This window comes from Suricata suricatta, chromosome 5 (assembly GCF_006229205.1).
Source record: "Suricata suricatta isolate VVHF042 chromosome 5, meerkat_22Aug2017_6uvM2_HiC, whole genome shotgun sequence".
Lineage (NCBI taxonomy): Eukaryota > Metazoa > Chordata > Mammalia > Carnivora > Herpestidae > Suricata > Suricata suricatta.
The window spans coordinates 143131478-143154731 of record NC_043704.1 but is presented as its reverse complement, the minus strand read 5'-3'; the positions used below and the strand labels follow the sequence as shown (position 1 = coordinate 143154731).

The following is a 23254-nucleotide window of genomic DNA, read 5'->3' as shown; positions in this document are numbered from 1 at the left end:
AACAATAGCCAAATCATGGAAGGAGCCTAAATGTCCATCACCTGATGAGTGGATCAAGAAGATGTGGTTTATATATACAATGGAGTATTACATGGCAATGAGAAAGAATGAAATACGGCCATTTGTAGGAAAGTGGATGGACCTCTAGGGCGTCATGCTAAGCGAAATAAGTCAGGCAGAGAAGGACAGATACCGTATGTTTGCACTCATAGGTCTAACAGGAAAACAGGAGAAACCTAATGGAGGACCAGGGGAGGGGAAGAGGGAAAGAGAGTTGGGGAGAGAGAGGGATGCAAAACTTGAGAGACTATTGAATACTGAAAATGAACTGAGGGTTGAAGGGGAAGGGGGAGGAGGGAAAAGAGGTGGTGGTGATGGAGGAGGGCACTTGTGGGGAAGAGCACTAGGTGTTGTATGGAAACCAATTTGACAGTAAACTATTAAAAAAAAAAAAGATCACGGGCTTAGTCAGGGGTGGACCCAGCTACAGTCCACAGCATAAACGTTCTGACTTCTAGCTATTTAGATAATGTGTTAAATTCTAAATATTTCTAATGCTTTTGTCTACACTGTCTGAGAAGCCAAGAGAACCTGGACATAAATGGAAAAAAGGTAGAGTAAACAAGAAAGATGTTAGGGCCGCCTGGGTGGCTCAGTCGGTTAAGTGGCCGACTTTGGCTCAGGTCATGATCTCACAGTTCGTGGGTTCGAGCCCTGCATCAGGTTCCATGCTGACAGCTCAGAGCCTGGAGCCTGATTCAGATTCTGTGTCTCCCTCTCTCTCTCTGCCCCTCTCTTGTTTGCACTCTCTGTCTCTGTCTCAAAAATAAATAAACATTAAAAAAATTAAAAAAAAAGAAAGATGTTGGAAATCATGACCAGAAAAAATAAATTTTTTTCATTGAATCTTCCTTAGGAGCATGTATATAATCCTCTGTGATGACCTTGCCTAACACCCCCTCCTCCACCTTATTCCTATTTTACACTTCACTGTGCTTTGGGTCAGTGATTCTTAAATTTGGCTTCACTTTAGAATCCCCTGGGGAAATTTAAAAATTCCTGATGGCCCAGCCATACCTCAGACCAAGTAAATCAAAATGTTTGGGATAGCACTGAGGGGTCTGTATTTTATAATTCTCCCAATCCCACAGGAATCCAGCACACGGTCAAATCATGTAAACACCTCTCTGGTTATCAGGAACAGTTTGTCTTTCACCAAAAACACCAAGATGTTCAATTTTGCTGCCTTTTGCTTTTGCCAGCACCTGGCTTGGCAAAGGTCAGCTCGTCATTCAACACCCAGAGTGTCAGATCACCCTTCTTCAAAGAGGACACGCCACACTTCCCCACTGCATGTCACACGGTCTACTGTGGCAGGATGAAACACGTATGATTGAGCTGGTTTACTTGCCTGGCCCTCTCCTCCTACCACACACCATCATAATCTTCTTGAAGGCGGGGAACATATTTCACTCAATTCCTAGCACAGTGCCTGGCACATAATAGGGCCATGATAAATGTTTATTGACCCGTGAATGATAAATGAAGGAAGGAAGGAATAGATGGATGAAAGAATGAATGAATGAATGAATGAGTGAGTGAGTGAGTGAGTGGGTGAAATGTAAAATCTGCTGCTTTCAGTGGTTTATTCCAGGGCTGGGTTTGAGCCATAAAATTGCTTGCTGAGACTGTATAAAGAATATCAGAACTGCCTTTACATAAACATTTGACATTATCCTTTATAACTGACCAACCATTGCTTATCAGACAATGATGCAGTAAAACCCAGTGACTTACCCATGAGGACATGGCTCAGAAAAATTTGAAAGGACTGCTCTTAAACACGAGCAAGATCTAAGCACTAGTGGGTAGTATAAAGGAGGCAAGTTGATCAGAGTCCTGGCAAGAAGCCAATGCCACATTCACACTGGAACAATTAAGAGTTTAGCAAAGATATGATCTCAATGGTGCCAGCAGGTGTAAGGGAAACCAATGAAGACTGATAGAATATCCTTGGGCTGCCAACACGGGAGCCCTTTGTCGCCCCCTGACCTGCATGAGGAGGCAAAGGGAAGAGAGCAGTTCCTGGAACTCAAGGACAATAGCAGTTTGGAGAGGGCCATGTGTCAGGCCACCATGGGTCATCCATGGGGAGACACAACTGGCTTGCAGTAACCAACAGAGAGGGACCATAGGACCTTACATTTCCCCTCTCTCTGACCTCCTGCCAAAGCCTCCCATTGGTTGAATCCAGCTCAGCCCTGGAGGGCAAGAAAGCCCAATGAGACCATCCATATAGGTCAGTCTCCCAGGTCACAGGTGGAGAGGGGATCTGGGAAAGTACCCAGCACAGTAAGACAGGTCAGTCCTTGGTGACAATGCACACCTCTTCCCCTGGCCTTTCTCCCCTGACAGGTTGCTCAGGCCCAAGCTCCTTTCACACGATTAATGGTGTTAACTGCTGAGGGGGCATAAGGCAAGATGAGGGCAAAGTACAAGCTAGCACCCCACCCCCTTCCCCCAGTGGAATATGTGTGATATTCCTTGGACACTCCTAACTACCCAAAAACAAAGGAAAAGGGGTTTATTTTTATTTTTTTTCCCAAAATAAACTTAGATTGTATTGCAGTTTCACTTAACAGTATATAAAATGCTGTGTTGTGACAGGTATCACCTATCCATTAGATACTGAATCAATTCTTCTTAAGCACTACTAACTGCTTGCTTTTCTTGAAGCTAGATCATTCTGAAAGTTTCCTGTTAGACCTATGAGTGCAAACCTATGGTATCTGTCCTTCTCTGCCTGACTTACTTCACTCAGCATGACACCTTCAAGGTCCATCCACTTTCCTACGAAGGGCCATATGTCACTCTTTCTCATTGCCATGTAGTACTCCATTGTGTATATATACCACGTCTTCTTGATCCATTCATCAGGTGATGGACATTTAGGCTCCTTCCATGATTTGGCTATTGTTGACATTGCTGCTGTGAACATTGGGGTGCATGTGCTCCTATGCATCAGCACTTCTGTATCCCTTGGGTAAATCCCTAGCAGGGCTATTGCTGGGTCATAAGGGAGTTCTATGGACAGTTTTTTGAGAAACCTCCACACTGTTTTCCAGAGTGGCTGCAAGGAAAAGGGGTTTAAATGCTTGCCATGGTGATGTGGGAAAATAAGGCGAATGAAAAATTAAACTCTCTTACTGCTAAAGCCCATTGATAAGTCCTTGGAATAGGCAGAAGGACCCCCTTCCAGGAGCTCAGCTGCCTTGATGATGAGGACACTTAGGGGCAAAAGGGAATCTGGGCTCAGCAGTATCCTGACCCCCCAGGATCCTGTAAGTCCACTTTCACATATAAAAAGTTCCCTGGGAAACTTCCTCTATCTCACCTCCCCCAAGATAGATGCTGGCAATCATACTCCAAGCTTATGGCCTCCTGATATAATCTGAAGGGTCTTATGACTGAGGTTTTACTAAACAGTAATAAATGGTGTTTCCCTAGCAATAGCTAGCCCCTCAAGGTCCTAGACACCTGGCTTCCAAAATCCCTCAGAGACTTACGCTGTCCCTAACCCCCTCCCAGCCTGAGCGTATCTAACCAGTTACTGGTCACGACCCCAGTGCAGCTCATTCTGTCCACGAGGCTGGTTCCTGTACTTGGATGGGGGCCCCCTTTTTGCACCAGTGACATCCTTCAGAGCTCTTTCTTGGCCTTCAGCTCCGAACCCCACCGTCACCCCAAGACCCTGTCATTACTAGGTCTTACTGGAGGTTTTTCAGGGGCAAAATCTTGTCTTGAACCTTTTATTTACCTTCTCCAAACACATCTCAGATTTTGAGTTTTTATATTCCTAGTTGCAAAGGAGAGAATAAACGGAAGGGAAAATCCCAACGCTTCAAAATACACACCATATTTAAGGGAGAAAGTGCTCTGAAGTCTATAATGCATTACAGATTTGGCCTCTTTATTTCTTTTCCTCAGTGGACTAGTCTTGGTCCTTCTTAGACCTTCAATTCCCTCTGGCCAGCAAGTTCTGGAGGGAAGGGGCTAGCTCTCTCCAACTTCTTTTGCTTTCTAGAAAGTTCTAGTTCTATTATCTTTTGCATGGCTTATTAGGAAGGGTCACAGAAGCAATAAGGCACATAAAGGCTGATAGGAATTTAAACAAATTGGGCTGAGTGGAGACTCTGACACTTAACTATATGCCAGGCACTAAGTGTTTATATTTATCAGCTTCTTCGCTCATCACAATTATAGAAGATAGGCATAAACATTATCTCCCTTTTCTGGATGAGGAAATTGAGACATGGAATACATTTCCTATATAAAGGGAGCCGTGGGTTCTTGGCTCCTCGTAATCAGGCGGGAATATGGGTCATGACCCTGAATTTTTTTAAGCTCTTGAAATCTGAATTTAATGTGAACTCTCTTAATTAAGAATAAAAATGGCAACTATTTAGACATTTTTAAAAATACTATGTAGGTCAAAGACAGTTAACTCTTTGGGTCGATTATGGCTGTAGACAGCCCACTTACAACCTCAGGTCAGTGATTCCAGATGCAGCAAAGCTCAAATATTTTAAATCAGAAATACAGAAAACCCTGATAAATTAGCATGAATCTGTGGGAAAAACAGCAGTTGCCCCTCAGTCACGGCTTTTCCACGGCAGGAGGCCCCAGGACATCCCTTCCCAATGCCCTGTAGGAAAGACTTGAAAGGCAGCACACATCCTAAATTAACTAAACGTTGTCGGGGAAGAAAAAAAAAAAAGACAACAAGGAAGTGAGTTTCATTTGCATTGCCCGCAGGAGGCCAGACACCTGGCTTCTCCTTTCCAATTACCCTTCTTTTACATAGACTTGCCAGGAGGAATCTAATTTCACCTCCAATCATTTTTTCCATTACTTTTATTTAGGAAAATAAATAGCCATCCCTTGTGCCGAGTCCTCAAGTTGAAATTGTAGAACCACTACCCCCTTGGAAGAAAAGGTTTGGTTTGCAGAGCCCATTTACATGTCTTACAGTTCTCATTTTTTCATAAAGGCAGGTTTGAAACTGACACACACACACACACACACACACACACACACACTAATGGCTGTGTTATAAACACACTGAAAAGTGGCTACATATCTCTGAAAGTTAGTTCCTATGTGTACACTTGTATTTCTTTTCAAAGAGCTTTTCCCCCAAAGAAAACAGCAGCAGCAAATAAGGCGGACAAATGAGAGTCAGGAGTTTTTAAATGCAAAAGTGGGGCATCTGGGTGGCTCAGTCAGTTGAGGCTGAGCATCCGACTTCGGCTCAGGTCATGATCTCACGGTTCATGGGTTCGAGCCCTTTGTCAGGCTCTGTGCTGATGGCTCAGAGCCTGGAACCTGCTTCAGATTCTGTATCTCCCTCTTTCTCTGACCCTCCCCTGCTCGCGCTGTCTCTCAAAAATAAAACTTAAAAAAATGCAAAAGTTATTTAAAAAATCTTCATAATCAGCTCTAATTACTTGGCAGACCCTTTTCTTCCCCTTTTGCACTCTTGTGAGGGTTTCGGGGGACCTCTTGGCCATCTTGAGCTCCCACGTGCAGGCAGAGGTGGGAACAAGTCACAGCCTCCTGGTGGACTTCACCCTACGGAACACTTGCTGGTGTCCATGCACCCACTCGCACCAGAATTACCTGGGAAGAGGTAAAATGCAGCGTTTGCCACCCCCCAACCCACACCCCCACCAGCCCCAGAGCAGCTCATCACAATCTCTGCATTTTCAGCAGCAATGGAAATTGGCATTTTAACAAGCTTCCCTGGCGAGCGAACTATACCCCGGAAGCTATTATGACCCAGGCACGGAATAAAAACAATGAAAGGTCACATTGCGTGTACATTTCCTCCGTGCTAGGCACCCTTCTCCTTGTTCTGCTAGACCAGCCCATTCCTGCCTCACCAATACCACTGGTGAAGCTCATCCAGAAGACAGGGCCACCTGTTGACCGCAGGCTCTTGGAACTCCCCCCTCCCCCATCCTTGGTCCTTGGAATGTGGCTCTGGCTTGCCTTTCCAGCTCCCAGTCACAAGGACATAGGACACAGCCTCGAGGTGGTGATGTGGTGTTAAGGATACCAGCTCCGTATATGTGACTGAACTCAGTTAAGGCTCTAAGTTAACTTTTAGGACTCAGTGGGCAGGTGTGGGGATGTCTGTGTTAAGTTCCCCTTGCTGTACTGAACCTGCCACCTACCAGCCTGGAGCACCTGCTCATTTTATCCCCTCTCCCTGTTCTCCAAGTTAGGGAACCAGTTTCAAACCGATCCTACCTGGGAAGTTCCTGTGGGGGCTGGGAACCAAGAAATAACCCCTTTGAAGTAGATACTAGAATGCTCATACTCCAGAAGAGGAAACAGGCACAGAGAGATTTAATACATTTCCCAGGGTCATGCATAATGAGGGAGCGTGGGGCAAGAGGAGGGCAAGTGCAGGCTAACAGCACCCCCTCCAAATGGGACATGTATGATATTCCTTGGATGCTCCGGGCTACCCCCCAAAATGGGAAAGGACAGAAACAAATGGTGAAAAGGAGAAGTCTCTACCAGTTTACCAGAAAAAGGCAATCCCATCATTGCCTAAAGTCCAGGAAATCCCTACTGTCTTAATGTTAATGCTTTGCTGGGGGGAAAAACAACCTTAGTTTGACAATAGCCAGGCCTCCAGCAAGTCTTTAGCATATGAAAGTCTCTTTGGGAACTACCGGTTGACTTTACCTCCCCCACCTCCTTAAACTGGTCCCCTGCCCTCCGCCCCCCTCACAAGTGCAGCTCTTCCTGCACTTGAAGGAAGGCCCAAATCACCTTTTTGCACCAAAGATGTCTTCAAAAATTCTTTCTTGGCCATTGGCCCTGGACCCCAAGAACCCCCACCCTCACCCCAAAACATCATCAATAGATGCACCTGGTTAGCTGCAGAGACGAGAGCTGAACTCAAGCCATTCGGCTTCAGAGGCCACTATTTTCGTGATTACTTCTGAGCCTGTCTCCCATGGTGGTTCCTGGGGCACAGTTTGAAAACACAGGTTCTGGGGGTCTTGTTCCAGAGATGCTGATTTGGTGGGTCCTGGGGAAAATGCATCAGCCTGATGGGGCTTAGCAAGCATCCTGGGGAGCGCATCCCTGCTCCTTGGGGCCACACTTCCTTCCACATAGCAGATTTGTCACAAAGCAGTTTCCCCTCCCAGACAAGGGCCTCTCTTGGAGCATGACCCAGAGCCCCTCCCTCTTGTACTGTCACCTGGGTCTAGGTGCTTCCCTCTCCCTGCTAATATGCTCGAGACATCCCCAGTCTGAGACGCTTGGCAAAGCTCTGACCCAACCACAGAATACCTGACCCGTCTAGCTGCCCCGCTTGGGTTTAACATCAAGCATTTAGAATTCATAGTCCACCTTCCCATGTCCACCCTCTGGCCCCCCCCCAGCCCACTAGCTCTGGCTTCCGTCACTGCACCTTTGATGGGGCTCTAATTAAGGTCTCAGGCGGCCTTTCACAGGTTCCAGGCCTTCCTCTCCAGAGTGCATCAGGGCTTCCCCCGCCTTCTCCAGTTGTCTGTCTTTCTGCTATTCCTGAATCCTCTCTCCTGCTCCTTAAATTCGGGGGCTCCCCAAAGTTCTGTGCTGGGACTTTCTTTTTTCCTTCTTCTGCCCATGTCAGCCTTTCACATGGCTTCATCAATCTTTGATAAAATCCCTGTCTTGATATCTCTTTCTCATTCTCTTGCTCTTTGGAAGTCTTATATTTTATTTTTAAGCATCTTTTGGATAAACCTATTTGAAGGCCCCATGATTGTTTTAAACTTGGCCCAAACAATTTGTTATTTGTGTATCTTCTCCAAACATGCTTTTAGCTTTTTATTTTATTTTTTTAAGTTTCTGTGAAAAGTTTCGTCACCTACCCAATTTCCCAAGTCAGAAGGTTGATTCATCCTCAACTCCCTACCCCCATGTTTCATGCAGGTCTTGAGCTTTCTAGAAAGTGCCTCCCTGCTTCTTTAGTCCAGATTGAAAGTGATCTCAGAACTGGTCTCTCTTCGGTTCTTCCTTTCTTATCCATCTTTAATATGTCACCAGATTGGACTCCCAAAGGAACAACGTTGATAATACGTCTCTGTTGTATCCATGTCTAACCTACGGGCTTGAGTCTGCAACCCTTGACTTCAAGGAAGGTATGACTTCATGCCAGCCCCTTCTGAGACCCTTACGCCTCCAAGCACCCTCACTCTGCTCCGGCCGCCCTCTACTGCTGCTCACTTCAGCGAGCCTCCTGGCTCTCAATTTGTACAGAAGGACCCCTGACTAATGTTTTTTGTCTTTTCTTCATTTGGTTAAACTCTGCTTTATTTTCTAAACCAAGTCGAATGCCCTCTCTTCTGGAAACTCTCCCAGCCCTTGAGCAGGGACCAAGTTCTTCATCTTCCAGCTGCTCCCAGGATTTGATTCACCTGGTGCATCTGAATTAACTTCTTCCACATCTGTCCTCATCCCTCAGCAGAGAGAATCACGGGGAAAAAGGCCACTGATTTGTCCGATCTGTCTCTTGCAGCCTCAGAGCTTGCCCACAGTGGATACCCCGTGAGTGTTATTCTAACAGATGGCAATTGCTCCCGGGCACTCAGAGTGCAATCAGTGTCATAGTTACTTCTCTTCCTAAGCTCCATCAAGTTTGGCTCGAGCACTCACTTGCCAGTGGAAATCCTGGGCTGGGGAATTTTGAGTCTTACAAGATTTGGTAACTGATGTTGTGCGAGGGTCCTGCACACTGGCCGGTAAGGATCATCATTGCCCTGGAAACTCCCCTCGTAGCTGCACCTGCAATGAAAGAGTCAGGAAAATCAGGCCCCATGCCATTAGTAGCTGTCTATAGAGGTCCCTACATTGCCAGCCCTTTCTGATGCCGGCCTATCACCAAGGCCTAGGACCCAGGCCACGACCTAGTTACTGGGACCCTTTAACCCCCTGACCTGCCTTTGCCCAGACTTGGGGCGTCCTTGGCCTCATCTCTTTCCACCCTCGAAGGTCAAATTCTCTGCCCTCTTTGTTACTCCAAATAATCCATATAGATGCTTGGTGGACCTCGGCCAGTCCCTGAAACTTACAGGCTGTGTCAGAGGGGGCAAAGGATGGCGGCCACTCTTCAGCAGCCGCTGACGGAGGGAGGGCAGCCCCTTGTGGCCAAAGGGTTCTTCCTCATTTTTCAAAATATTTTTTAATGCTTTTTTAAAATTTATTTTTGAGAGACAGAGAGAGACAGTGCAAGCAGGGAAGGGTCAGAGAGAGAGGGAGACACAGAATCTGAAGCAGGCTCCAGGCTCTGAGCTAGCTGTCAGCACAGAGCCTGATACAGGGCTCGAGCCCACGAACCGTGAAATCATGACCTGAGCCGAAGTCGGATGCTTAACCGACTGACCACCCAGGCAGCCCTGTTCCTTATTTTTCAAGAGAGGCTGGGAAGGGAATTTTTGTGAGAAAAAATTTGATTTTTATTTATTTATTTTTTTTCAGTTTATTTATTTTGAGAGAGGGAGAGGGAGAAAGAGAAAGAATCCCAAGTAGGCTCCACACTGAGTGCAGAGTATGAATCAGGGCTCCCTCCCACGAACTGTGAGATAATGATCAAGAGTTGGACACTTAACCAACTGAGCCACCCAGGTGCCCCGGGAATTGATTTTTAAAAACATTGTGGTCGGAACCAAACAAAACTTGTTTGTAGGCCAGATCCAGTTGGTGGCTGGGCAGTTTGTGACCCTCGATCCAGGGGGTCTGACTCTAGCGACTTTTCTTCTGTCCTGGGAAACACAAGAGAACTGCTTATCCTCACTCACTGGAGGTTGTGGAACCTGGTGCTGGCTGCCTCCCTCTTTGTAGCCATGGTGGAAATGCTGTGGAATTTTCCATGGTGGGCTCCAGGAGCAAGGACATGAAAAATAAAGACTAGTTTCTTACTAAATTGCCTTATAATGATTGGTTGTTACAGCAGAGAGATAAAGCATAGTCCAAGGTTAGACCGTATCTTCTGAAGACCACCTCTGTATTTTAACAGTGACCTTCACTATCAGAATGTTGTTTTTTTAAAGTATATTTATTTATTTTGAGAGAGAGAGAGAGCGTGCACCTGTGAGTGCAAGCAGGGGAGGGAGAGAGAGAGAGACAGAGAGAATTGCAAGCAGGCTCTGCACTATCAGCCTGACTCAGGGCATAGTGAGATCATGACCTAAGCTGAAACCAAGTGTCAGATGTTTAACTGTGCCACCAACATGCCCCTCTGTCTTCTAAGCTATCTGTGGGCAGGGTGGTGTTCCTTAGTGGCCCAGTCAGTTAAGCCTCCTACTTTGGCTCAGGTCATGATCTCACAATCCATGGGTTCAAGCCCCACTTCGGGCTCTGTGCTGACAGCTCAGAGCCTGGAGCCTGCTTTGGATTCTGTGTCTCCTTCTTTCTCTGCCCCTCCCCTGCTCGCTCAGAATAAAATAAAGACATAAAAAAATTTAAAAAATTTAAACTGTCTATGGGGACGGCCATTTTAAAAAATCTGATATGAATTAATAGTAAAATACGATAATACGTTACTAGAAAAAAGTGAAATAAAAAGACATGCACAATGCAAAGCCCTGATTTTATTTTTATATCATTAGACACAACAGATGTAACATTAGTCTGCCAAATTGCTATAAAGCAGTGGTTCTCAACTAGGAGCATTTTGTCTGATGGGGGCTTGTGTCACTGCCTGGAGACATTTTTGGCTGTTGAAACTGGGTAGAGCGAGCTACTGGCATCTAGTGGGTAGATGCCAGGGCTGGTGCCGACACCCTAGCAGGCCCACCACAGCCCCGCAGCAATCCAGGCCCAAGAAGTCAGTAGCACCAAGGCTGTGTGTTCGATGGCTTCTAAATGATTCCACCATCATCTGTACCCTTTTGTGAACCAGTTATAAGCCCTTCCTTGACTGCCGTTGTGTGGTAGGTCACACTCCAAGAAGTAACATGCTGGGTTTTGCCCACACTTTTCTGACCAAACCCAAAATCTAAGCCAATAGTGGGGTTTCCAGAAAACTTGGTATACTACTGAGGGGTTCTCATAGCAGATGGTGAAAAATAAAGAAGAGATTATTGACTCATCACCTTCCCTATGGTCCTTTGCAGACGACATAGCCACCTCTGTGGGGACAGAGGCATAGCTAAGCAAGAGCCTTTCTGCCTTTCTAGACACAGTTGGGTCAGGCATATCTGAACCTTTCTTGTGTAAGTCACGTGGACAGGGGAGGAACAGAAGGACCTCTTAACTTTCTAGTCTTGAAAAAATTGAAAACAAAACACCAGAAAGCCCTTGAAAAGAGTTATTTAAACAAATGATCGATTAGTGGTCAAGTCAGTATCCAGTGTCTTCATTGTCTGCTAGCTGCAAGAATCAGGTGCAATGTCAAAGGATTTTTAGTACCTTAAGGTGCCCCTCCAAGGCCCTCCCAAGACCAAGCAAAGCAGATGTTTTCTTACAATGCCAAATCCAAATGAAACAAAACATTTTCCTACATCATGCCAAAAGGAAGAGCCTTTGGAATCCACGAATTTGAATCCCGGCTCTGTTGCCTACTAACTATGTAGCCTTAGACAAGTACCTAATTTTAAATTTCTAAAATGAAAGTAGTAATAATTGCTTCTCAGAAGTGGTGTGAAGATTACATACCAAGTGCTCAGCATAACTTAGCTCAATGGGACACTGTAGTTGGTAGTTATCTTTTTTTTTTTTTTTTGGCTGTCTTGCATCTGTCCCTCTTTCCAGTGTGTGTGGGGTCCCCTTGTTGAGTATGGTAGTTGTGGGGGCACCTGGGGAAGCCAAAGAGAGAAGATCAGCCTGTCGCCACCATCGGATCCAGGCAGACCAATCAGGTGCACACATGTGACTGATTTGATTAAGTGGTACAAAAATAGGAAACTACACTCTCTTGGGGTACTTGAGGTTGGTTCTGAAGGTGGGAAAGGGGCTTTGAGGGAGAGGGCACATCCTTGGCCACACATATCCGTGCAAAAAGATGCTTGCTGTGCTTATTACTTCTTGAACTTCCCAAACTGGCATGGCTCTTGCTTAATTTCCAAATTTGATGTTCCAACCTCCAACTCAAGTCTGTGTGCCCTTGGTATCCTCCTAATAAAGTCCTTGTAAATCTTTTTTAAGACAGTCAGATGCCACTTAGGTTGCTTGAAAAACAATAAAGGCTTAGACTTCTTTCTCATTTTTTTCCTCTCCCACCTCTCCACTTTTGTTTCTATGAATTACTGTACCCTTTGCTTCTCTTGGCCTAGATTTCTTCTGTGAAGTATCTAAATTGGGTTCCTTCTCAAGTTCTTAGCACCAAAGTGTGCTGATTATAATCCAAATAATGTTTTCTGAATTCTGCTTGAAACTTATAAAATGAATGTTCTTTCATGAACAGTACCCACTTGACACAAATTCTTCCCCCTTCCCCCTGCCCAACCTGCACACACAATCAGAGAAGTCCTATTATTATGTATTTATTTGGGGCTTTCTTGGGCTTCTAATAGCTACTTTCTCTCTCTCTTTTTTGGGGTTGGATGGGTGGGTATTTACTTTAAGCCAGGACTGTGTCAAATGTTTTTCTAACTATGGCAGAGATAGCTGGCTGCTTGCCCAATATCTATCCTTTCCCTTTTCCTCAACAACAGAACCTCTAAATTGCCCAAGTTAACATACACACACACACACACACACACACACACACACACACACACACACACACTTCCCAGCTTCTCTCAAAAAGGGAATGTCTCCTGGATTTTACATGGCAGTTGTTGAGTAATGCTTCCAAGAGAGTTATTTTAAGGGACATGGCTCACTTGTGAGGTGCTACGTTTGCCCTTTCCCCCTTCTTTCTCCTTATTTAAGCATGAGTTAATCTGGAGCTCTGGCAGCCATTTTGTGACCATGAGGAAATCCTGAAGCTGAAAGCCTATATTAAGGATGCAGGAGCAAAAAATCAGAAGGCTTTTACATCACTGACGAAAACATGGAGCTGCAGTACCAGCTATGGACCATCTACCTCAACTATCTCAATGTTAAGTGAGAAAAACAAATCTAATTTATTTAAATTAATGCTCATTTGGGTCTCTGCTCCTAGCACTGAAAGTACTCCTTTACCAACAAATAGATTCTCCTGCAAAAATCCAATGGGGCTTGTTCTTTTTTATTCTGTTTTACAGATGTGAAGACTTAGGCTATCTAGTTGTATAACTTGCCCAAGTTGGACAGTACTGGACTGACCCAGTTTTGGATTGACCCAATGTTAGGTTGGCTCAGTATTGGATCATCACTGACTCAGTACCACATGAGGCAACATTTGAATGCAATGTTTCTTTGACAACAAAGACTGGATACCTAAGCATTACATTTTACTACCTCTGAGTTGAGCACGCCAGCAGAATTTTCAACCAATGCAATTTGCGAACCTTCTTGGGTGGGTGTGACTGCTGGAAATTTTCTTATTGGAATAGATCCTCCAGATGCTCTATCTTCTCTTTCATGTTCTATCCAGCAAAAGGCATGCCTTGTACCTTCAATGAAATTGGTCCAATGGCCAAGTGTGCATGAAAGAGATACTTATTTTTCTTTTTTCTGAATGTAAATTTCTAATTCCCTAGAGCATCCCTAGGGGAATCTCTTGTTGAGATGAAATCTGTTTCTAGTAAAGTGTAATATAATAGGTGCTTAATAAAAGTTGAATGACTTTATGAATGAATGAATGCTTTGCTCACAGCAGTTCTGCCTGGGATACTGATTCCCAAGGTCTTTCTTAAGAGCCATTTTTTATGTCCTGTTTCATTACGGAAAGTAGAAGCTTCTTTGTAAAGGAATCATGACTACCTAGGTGCCTACAACACCAACTGGCCTAACTTTGTAACCTTCTAAGGGCCAATTTTCTTTCTGAAAGGTTTTGGTGGAAAATGTTTTTGGTAACCAGTGGAATGCCATATAGAAATTGGGCACAGACTCTGTAACCATAGAAGTTACATTCCAATCATGATTCTGAAACTCTTCACCTCTGTGTTTGCAGGCAAGTTACTTAAACCTCTACTTGTCCATCTATAAAAAGGGGACAATAATAATTTGTTCTTAGAAGGACTATAGGAGGGAATGTATGAAAAGCATTTAGCAGAGTGCCTAGTTCATAGTACCTGCTTAAGATGATAGCAACTATCATTAGTGAAAATGGTAACTTCGGGTTGAAAGATTATTTTTTACTTTTGCGAGAGCAAGAGAGATAGAGCACAGGTAGAGGAGGGGCAGAGAGAGGGAGACATAGAATCCAAAGCAGGCTCCAGGCTTTGAGCTATCACCTCAGGGCCCAACACAGGGCTCAAACTCACGAACCATGAGATCACGACCTGAAGTCATAAGTTGGACACTTAACCAACTGAGCCACGCAAGCACCCCTGGCCGGAAGCATTTCTTAATCCTTCAATTAGAATTAGCCATCTTCGTGGAGGTGGCTTCTTGATAACCCATATCTTTCATAGAACATAAACTATTTAAGAATGATTAGCTGATTCTAAGCCTGTCTTACCTGCATTAAAGTATTCTGAGGGCAGGAATTTTCCTGAAGTTCTTAGTAGCTGGTACAAGGAAAAGTACCCAGTAATTGAAGAATAAAAGCACCCAAGAGTATGACACAATGCCTTCGTTATAAGAATAAATCAAACCAGGGCTTCTGGGTGGCCCAGTTGGTTAAGCATCCGGCTTCGGCTCAGGTCATGATCTCACAGTTTGTGGGTTCAAGCTCCGCATCGGGCTCTGTGCTGACGGCTCAGAGCCTGGAGCCTGCTTCAGATTCTGTGTCTCCCTCTATCTCTGACTCTCCCCTGCTCGTGCTATCTCTCTCTGTCTCTAAAAAAAAAAGAATGAATCAGACCATCTACAAGCCAGGAAGAGAGCTCTCACTAGAAATTAATCTACTGGTACCTCAATCTTGGGTTTTCCAGACTCTAGGCTGAGAAAATAAATCTCTGTTGTGTCAGTCCAAAAAAAAAAAGAACAAACAGGAGAGTTGAGATAGCCAGTAAGAGGTAAACTCAAAGAGCAGTGTCTGGTTTTCAGTCTAAGAAAATTCTGAATGGTGTATTTGCTGGTGGGGGTGAGGGAGGGTGAGTGCAGAGGGCTTCCTGTCCAGGTGTGTAAATTGACATTTCTGCATTCCACTGTGGCCCAGCTGGTCCTGGCTTGTGTCGCCAGAGAGACATCTAATTTAGCGGTGGCTGACACTGAGCCGGAGTATAGAGGTTCACTTACTACAATGCTAAAAACAAAAATAAAAACTTGCCAGAGCATGTATACACGTCCTTCAGTATTTGTTCTAAGTTTATTTTTAGTTATTATGAGAGAGAGACAGAGAGCAAGCAGGGGAGGGACAGAGAGAGAGGAAGAGAGAGAATCCCAAGCAGGCTCTGCACTGTCAGCCCAGAGCCGGATGTGGGACTCAAACTCACAAACTGTGAGATCATGACCTGAACTAAAGTCAAGAGTCTGATGCTCAACCAACTGAGCCACCCAGATGCCCCATGTCCTTCACTATTTTTAAAATCAAGTTACAAAAGGTTAATTCCTGAAGTTCCTAATTATGTTCCCATCACTGGATCTTAGTCCTTTACCTGCTGAAACTGGATACAAGACAGTAGATGGGGGAGAGGGTCTCAGGAACTTGAAAAAATTTGTCTGCAGGGTCTTTACTATTTCTAATGAGTCTAGTGTAGATATATTAGGAATAATCACTTCTCATTTGAGAATAAAGATCTGCCCGGTCCTCACTGATAGGGACTTAAAGGATGCCAGCCTAGAAAGAATTTACCTGCTAAGGGTGGATACTAGGCTCTGTGCAAAAATAAACCAGGATTTTTTTAAAAAGCCCTTTGAAATATCTAGATTACAAATGCAATTCCCTAAAGTAGTTGTCATAAATATGCCTTGAAATGGCATTAACTGATTTTGCTTCTATCCTATCAACAGCCTAAGTTAAAAGCTCCTAAGGGAATTTAAGTTTAACCATAAAGCTTGTTAGAGGGATGACAAAAAAGCAACATTCACTGATTAAATTTGAATTTACAATAGGAACATGGCTGCAACCCAACTTTCATGGGCTGGCTGGAAGAACTCAGTGTTGAGAAAATTGTAGCCTGAAGACCGACCAGATATTAGACCTTTCTAATTCACCGCCTCCTTTTGCGCACTGGCCCTTGGCCTTTCCCTTCTGAATTGGAATTTTGCAGAGGCAAGAGAGGCTGAAATCGGAGAGGGGAAAAGGGATTCCTTTGTAGAACTCTGAAATGTCAAGGCAGTACTGAATGAATGGGGGAACGGATCCTGCTCACCGCAGCGGCCCTAAAATAGGCTCCCTGAGCCGGTGGCCTGGAGCAGGCAACATATTTAGCTGAGGGCTTCTGGGGCCAGATCAGACGCTGCGAGGTGGTTTTTCCAAAACGCCGGGCTCCTGGGAAGTCACAGGCCAAGGCTCATTCACCTGCCTTGCCTAGGAGAGCTGTTCTCTGCCGCTTTCTAGCCAGGCAAAGCACCCACATTCCTCCACACCGTGCCCCACCCCTCCCCAGGGAGGGCAGAGGGACCCTGAGCATGGGACAAGTCACTGGCATGCAGCCAGCCGCCCACCAAGTATTAATAGAGAGCCTTGGGCTGTAGAAGACTGGCACTGAAGCCTCGGGTTGCAAAGTGAAGGGAGCGCCAGGAGTGTGTCCTCGGCTCTCCCTCTGCACTGGCCCGCGCCCAGCTGCCGCCTGGTGCACCTGCGGGCCCCAGGGGGGGGCGCTGCCTCAGCAACTGCAGCCGCCGCCTAGTCCGCGGGAGCCGCGCGGGGGACAACCCGGAATCGGGGAGCCGCGATGAGCAGCGACTCGGACCGCGAGTGCCCGCTGGACGGTAACGACTGGCCTCCGTGAGCTGCGACCTTGGCGCTTCCGCGCTCCCCACGCGGGCTTTTAGCTCGCGGATGCTGGTTGACCCGGGGATCCAGGAGGAGGGGTTATTTCTGATACGGCGGGGGTGGGTAGGAAGGCCCCATCTTCACTGATTTTTGCATCCTTTTCTGCACCGTTCAGGGTTATTTTTAGAATTTAAACGAGATAACTTTTATAAAGCGCGGGGGACTACGCTCGCCACGTAATGGGCGCTTTCCGGGTTTGTTCCATGAAATGGGTGTCGGGGTTTCAGTGCTGGGCGCGCTGCTGCGGGTATCCTTAGACCCAGTCAAAGTACCTTTCCCGAAAGAAAGCTGATTTTGCTTCTGCTTGGGATATGCACAGCATCACCCCCGACTTCCCCCTCCCCCTTCTACTCCTAGCAACCGGACTGGAAAGAGGCTACCTTGATCTTGCAGAGAGTGTGATGCCCTCAAGTACTTTGGTTGGGATCCTGCGGGAGGAGGGCTGGATGTTAGTTGTTTAGAGACGGTGCTGTGCAGCAGAATTCCCCCAAACTGATTTCATACCGTGGATGCCATTTAGTTCTACCGTAAAATAATGGTCACCAGCTTTTGCGAGGGAAGGGTCTTAGATTGCTTTGAACGTGTGATGAAATAGTCTGAACCCGTTTCCCATGAGGATTCACCCATCTATACACCTTTGGATGTGTGCTGAAGATTTCAAGTTAGACTCCTTACCTCCCTCCGTGTGCCCGCTCTCCCCCCCCCCCCCCCCCCCCCCCCCCCCCCCCCCCCCCGCTCCCGCCCCCTGATTTGCAAGGTCATTACTATTGCTATTCAGGCATTTTCACTAACTAGTTAAGTTGTTGACCTTTTAGGAGGAGCGCTCCTCCAGGAATAACTTTCCTTTGCATCAGTATCCTTTCGATTGTACTGACACGGCTTAATGAAGCTGTTAAGTTGAAGGTCTCTAGGGGCTTGGGCTCGACAGGTGCAGTCAGGTACCCGGGCTTGGGTTCCCTGTGGAGCATTTTCAGGGCAGGGAATTTTGCACAGTAGTTGGCAAGAGGAGAGCCAATGTGTTACAAGGAATATTCATCGTTCATTCTTTGTATTGTCCCTAAAATGTTCGCAGCACAGCTGTCCTGATCCTATTTAAAAAAAATTTTTTTTAAGTTGCATTGTTACTGTGTTTCATCATATGGTATAAAAAACTGGTGCTATCAACTGATGGAGCTTTCTGTAAAATTATTATTTTGCGTTTCAAGGGTCAGCACACTCTGTAATTTAAGACGTCTGGCTGTTTGAGAACTGATTGAGAAGTATAAAGTAGACTGTGGGTTAAAAAAATTCCCAACTTCTATGGCAGGCTTCTTTATGTGAGGTAAGGATGAGCCGGATAATTGTATCAGACTACCGTAACCCTGCACTCTTTGGTTGGTTTGGCTTTCTGTTTTTCATCTTAATCCTTCTTTCAAAGCCATACACTCTTCAGAAGTCTGATAGGAACTTATAAAAAGTATCCTTTCTAAATTAATGATCATCCTTGTAACTGGGCATATCTTGTGATGACTTCAAAAGTTAGCCATGTTTGAATAGCGAAGTGCAAAGTTGAACCTTAAATTTGAATTCCAGAGAATGCCGGAAGGCTCAGGCTGTGTGTCTGGTCATCCTTGAGCAGGTGATAAGGCGATAGTATGTCTAATAACAACTAATTGTGCCAAATGTTGGCTATGACATCCTTAAAAAAGCACAGGATATGTATCTGTCAAACTCAGTAAATTTCTAAGTATGTGTGACAAGATGGTGTAAGGTGACATTTGATGAGTATGTTAAATGATATGCCTGTGTTAAACTCTCTTGTTCACTCTCAGTTACAGCCCTGTACATTATGGAAGAACATCTTAGGGAATCCTCTTGTAGATAAAGAATTTATTTTTTTTAAGAATTTTTTAAAATTTATTTTTAAATTTATTCTTGAGAGAAAGAGAGAGACAGCGTGAGCAGGAGAGGGTCAGAGAGAGAGGGAGACACAGAATCTGAAGCAGGCTCCAGGCTCTGAGCTGTCAGCACAGAGCCTGATGCAGGGCTCGAACCATGAACCAGGAGATCATGACCTGAGCCGAAGCCAGATGTTCAACCAACTGAGCCTCCTGGGCGCCCCAAGAATTCTTCTTGCTTAAATGCAGTTTATGATCTGGCCATAGCACATCCAACTAATGACATGATATTGAAATTTTAATTCCATTAATAATTAAGGATTTTTTGGACTCAAATAATATCCCCCCTCCTTGTGGTCTGAAATAATAACACAAACCTCCCACATAAACCAGCCTGCAAATTCATTCTTTTTATTTCATTCAGTTTTGATTCTTGTTAAAACACTTAAAATGGAAGCGAATTTCAAGTTTTAATGGGGGGGGGGGGATAGATATTTTTTTCTCTTGAAAAACTGACCTTTAAGTACTGTTATAAGTCTGCTATATTGTAATAAGATTGAAACCGTGATATCTAGGAACAAAATATTTCTGTAATTTGTCTGGTGCCTTCTTTATAAGTCAAAGACAATGAGAAAAGATCCTAATCTTCCACCGTGTTGTCACGTTGAATACACTGCTTTGTTGCAAATTGTAGTTAAGCTAACTTTTGATCTCCCCTCTGCCCCCGCCTTTCCCCCCCCCCCCCCCGCTTTGTTATATAAAGACTTTATGATGGTTCATGAATACCTAATTTGTAAGTGACCCCTAATTGTTTTGCACAAATATTTGAGGTGCTTTCAAGTGCAGGAAGTTGAGAGTCTTTTGTTTATCTTTTCTTTGCAGAGTTAGCTCCAAGAACAGGAACCTCTGTAAAGCAGGATAGTGGCCCCTCCCCACCTTCTCCCCTTGAGCCTGCCTTCCCCCAGCCATTTTAAAAAATCACCACTCTTTGGGAAAGGAAGAATGAATGAGTGACTTTTAACCTGATACATTTATAAACTCTGCTTCAACACCATCCCTGGGAACAGCCTGATAGTGTTTTCTTTTTAAGGTCTCACTGCCGCTTCAGTTTTCTGACTGAGAAGTGGGACCCTGGGCCTCTTTGTCCAGCGTCTGCCAGCAGCACTGCCTTCCTCTTCTGAGTAGGAGAATTCCTTTCCTTTCCTGAAGGAAATCTTGACCTTGTTTGTGAGATTTCCCCTCACAGGTGCTCTGGTAACCAAGCTGAGTATCCCGCGGCCACATCCCCTCCCTGCTCTGCAGCCCTGGCAGACTTCTCTTCTAGAAGTCTGAATCTCTTGATTCGAGTGTGGAGCACCATTGCATAGTATAGAGGGCCATAGGATGTGGAAATGGGAAAATGCCTCAAAAAAACCCTCAAAAGTAGAATTCCCATTAAATCTATTCCCAACAGAATTCTGGCCCAGTCCCTGTTTCTCCCCTCCCCACTTTCCTTTCACCTTGAGCTTCTCTTGATTATGGAGAGAGGAGATCTCCATGGTGACTGGTTCTGTGTCCATTAAACTTCTTTTTGGATGATGAGGGATGGATTATGTAAAACATCTATTGTTTTGTACCCTTGCAATCACCATGAAGGTGAAGAAATAAAATTTTGCCATCCTCTTGGGAGCAAATGTGCTAAGTGCTCCCTTTTAATCACAGCCCCTCCCTCCCTTGTAAGTCACCACTACCCTGACTTGTAGTGGTGATTACTACAAGTAATTACTTTCTTGCATTTTTATAGTTTAACCATCTAAGTATGCATTCCTGGACATAACAATTTAGTCTTACTCATTAAGAAAACCCTGATATGTCTTTAATTTCTAGATTCACCCTCCTGTCCTTTTCCAGTCTTATTATTTATCTGTTAAAAAGCCTGGGTTATTGGCCAATAGAATTCTCTACAATCTGGATTTTGCTACTTGTGTGCTCATAGTTCAATGTTTTCCTTGAAGACCACCTTATTTTGAGTGCTTGTTTATACCACCCCAGCCCGTCCTCCTTCTGTGTTTTCTTGGTTAAATTACATTTCTTAGTTTAACCCTTGACTTCTAGAAAGAACCATGATGTCATTTTATCTATTAGGCTTTTTATTAGTGGGCAATAAAAGATTTTATTGAGCTTCTCATATTCAGCCCTCAATTCTTACATTAATTTCAGTAAGTTGATTGAGAAGTGATGCTCACATTTACTAATTATTTCAAGGACTGATAATTTGGGAGCATTATGGGCAGTCTTGCAAATATTATATATGTGTGTGTATATATATATTTGTGTATATATATATTTGATATTTATTTATTTTTGAGAGAGAGAGAGAAAGAGACAGAGCATCAGAAGGGGAGAAGCAGAAGGAGAAGGAGACACAGAATCTAAAGCAGGCTCCAGACTCTGAGCTGGCAGCACAGAACTCAATGTGAGTCTTGAACTCATGACCCTCGAGATCATAACCTGAGCCCAAGTCGGAGGCTTAACCGACTGAACCACCTGGGTGCCTCACAAACCTTTATATTTTAAGCCCTTTTTTGATCTGTTTTCAGAATTTTTCACATCTCTTCTATGTTATTTTTGGACTCATAATATTCAGGCAATTATTTCTTCTTCCTACAATTAGTAAGAGTAAAATGTTGGCGTGTTTTCAACAGCTAGCAGTAGGGTTTAGTTTGAAAGAATGTTTATGTTGGGCCACTTAACCCATAGTGGATAGCAGGATAGCTTGTACAGGAGGAGTACGTTTTGTTGAAAAATAATAATTCATTTACACACATGAAACCAGAACTGAAAGAACTTACACTTGGGGATTAAAAGTATTTGTATACAAGGGGCTCTGGATGGCTCAGTTGGTTGAGCCTCTGACTCTTGGTTTCAGCTCAGGTCATGATCCCAGGGTCATGAGATCAAGCCCATGTGGGGCCCTGTGCTGAGTGTGGAGCCTGTTTTAGATTTTCTCTCTCTCCCTCTAGCCCTCTACCCCACTTTCTCTTTCTCCCTCTCTAAAATAAAAATTAAAAAACAATAGGTATGTACAGTTGGGCAGAAAATGAATTTTTCCTTAGACTCTTCTGCTTGTCTGTATGTTCTGAAGAGCATTGCTTCTGACAGGAAAAAAGAAAGTTCTGGTAGGGAAGTAGGCTGGGAATGGGGTTTTTGTTTTGCTTCATTGTTTTTCTCGTTCATTTTAGGCTAGTCTTTCCTGTTGAATCCATCTGGGTTGCTTTTTATTTTCTTACACAACCATCAATGTCATTTCTATTGTTTAAACAAATCCTCCTATTGGAAACTAAATATGTTCTTAGTAATACCCAGTTACTGAATATTCAAGTTGTTTCAACATTTTTTATCACGAATATGATAGAAGAGAAATAATTGGCTGAAAATTAAGTAAAAATATAGAGGCAAAAGAAAAAAGAGGACGAGAACTCTACAAATCTACCAAAGATTTAACACTGTTTTAAGCCATAGTAATAGAGTAGAAAATTTGCATATGAATGCATCAGGATTAGCAATTCTTGGAAATCCATTGATCAGAAATATTTATGTTTTTGACAAATGGTCATCCTGACAAATTTGCTCCTGCTCATGGTAGTGATGGGGAAGGACGGGGTTTGAGCTTTGCTTTTTATAGACCAAAACTTAGTTTCTGACTCTAATAACACTGAGGCCCCTTTCAGAGCATCAGTTCACTCCCCAGTACAATGGAGATGTTCACAGATAACCTTACTAACCTTATGGGGTTTTGTGAGAATATATGCAAAGTACCTAGCATGTTTAAGATTAGTATGTCCTAGGGGTGGCTGGGTGGCTCAGTTGGTTAAAAATCTGACTTCAGCTCAGGTCATGATCTCACGGTCCATGGGTTTGAGCCCCACATTGGGCTCTGTTCTGACAGCTAGCTCAGAGACTTGAGCCTGTCTTTGGATGCTGTGTGTGTCTCTCTCTCTGACCCTCCCCTGCTCATGCTCTCTCTCTCTCTCTCTTTCTCTCAAAAATAAATAAAACATTGAAAAAATTTTTTTAAATGATTAGTATGTCCTACTTTCCTCCTTCAATAAACATTTACCATATTGAATTGTATGGATAAATATGCATGGAACTCTATGGGGAGTATGTTTTGAAATAAGATACAGCTTAAATAGAACCTTCAAAGCAAATAACAAATGCCTATTAGTATAAAGAAAGAAGACCTTTGACCTTTATCACTCCTAATAGAGTAATTGAAAAGGGGACAGTGACATGTGTATATGTATGTGTGTGTGAATATATATATATATATATATATATATATATATATATATATATA

At 44.2% G+C, this 23254-nt stretch overlaps 1 protein-coding gene across 2 annotated transcripts in view; it reads left to right on the top strand.

Moving 5' to 3' along the window:
* Positions 1 to 23254, top strand: part of GADL1 (glutamate decarboxylase like 1) — a 276305-nt gene that overhangs the window by 85596 nt on the left and 167455 nt on the right. The window contains exon 1 of one of the 2 annotated variants that reach the window (XM_029940381.1): positions 16903 to 16974. The exons of the other annotated variant lie outside the window; for it this stretch is intronic. Within the exon in view, the coding sequence (XP_029796241.1) occupies positions 16938 to 16974 (37 nt within the window). The 5' untranslated portion in view covers positions 16903 to 16937. Of the gene's footprint in view, positions 1 to 16902; positions 16975 to 23254 lie in introns of those variants that run through there. 2 annotated transcript variants of the gene reach the window in all.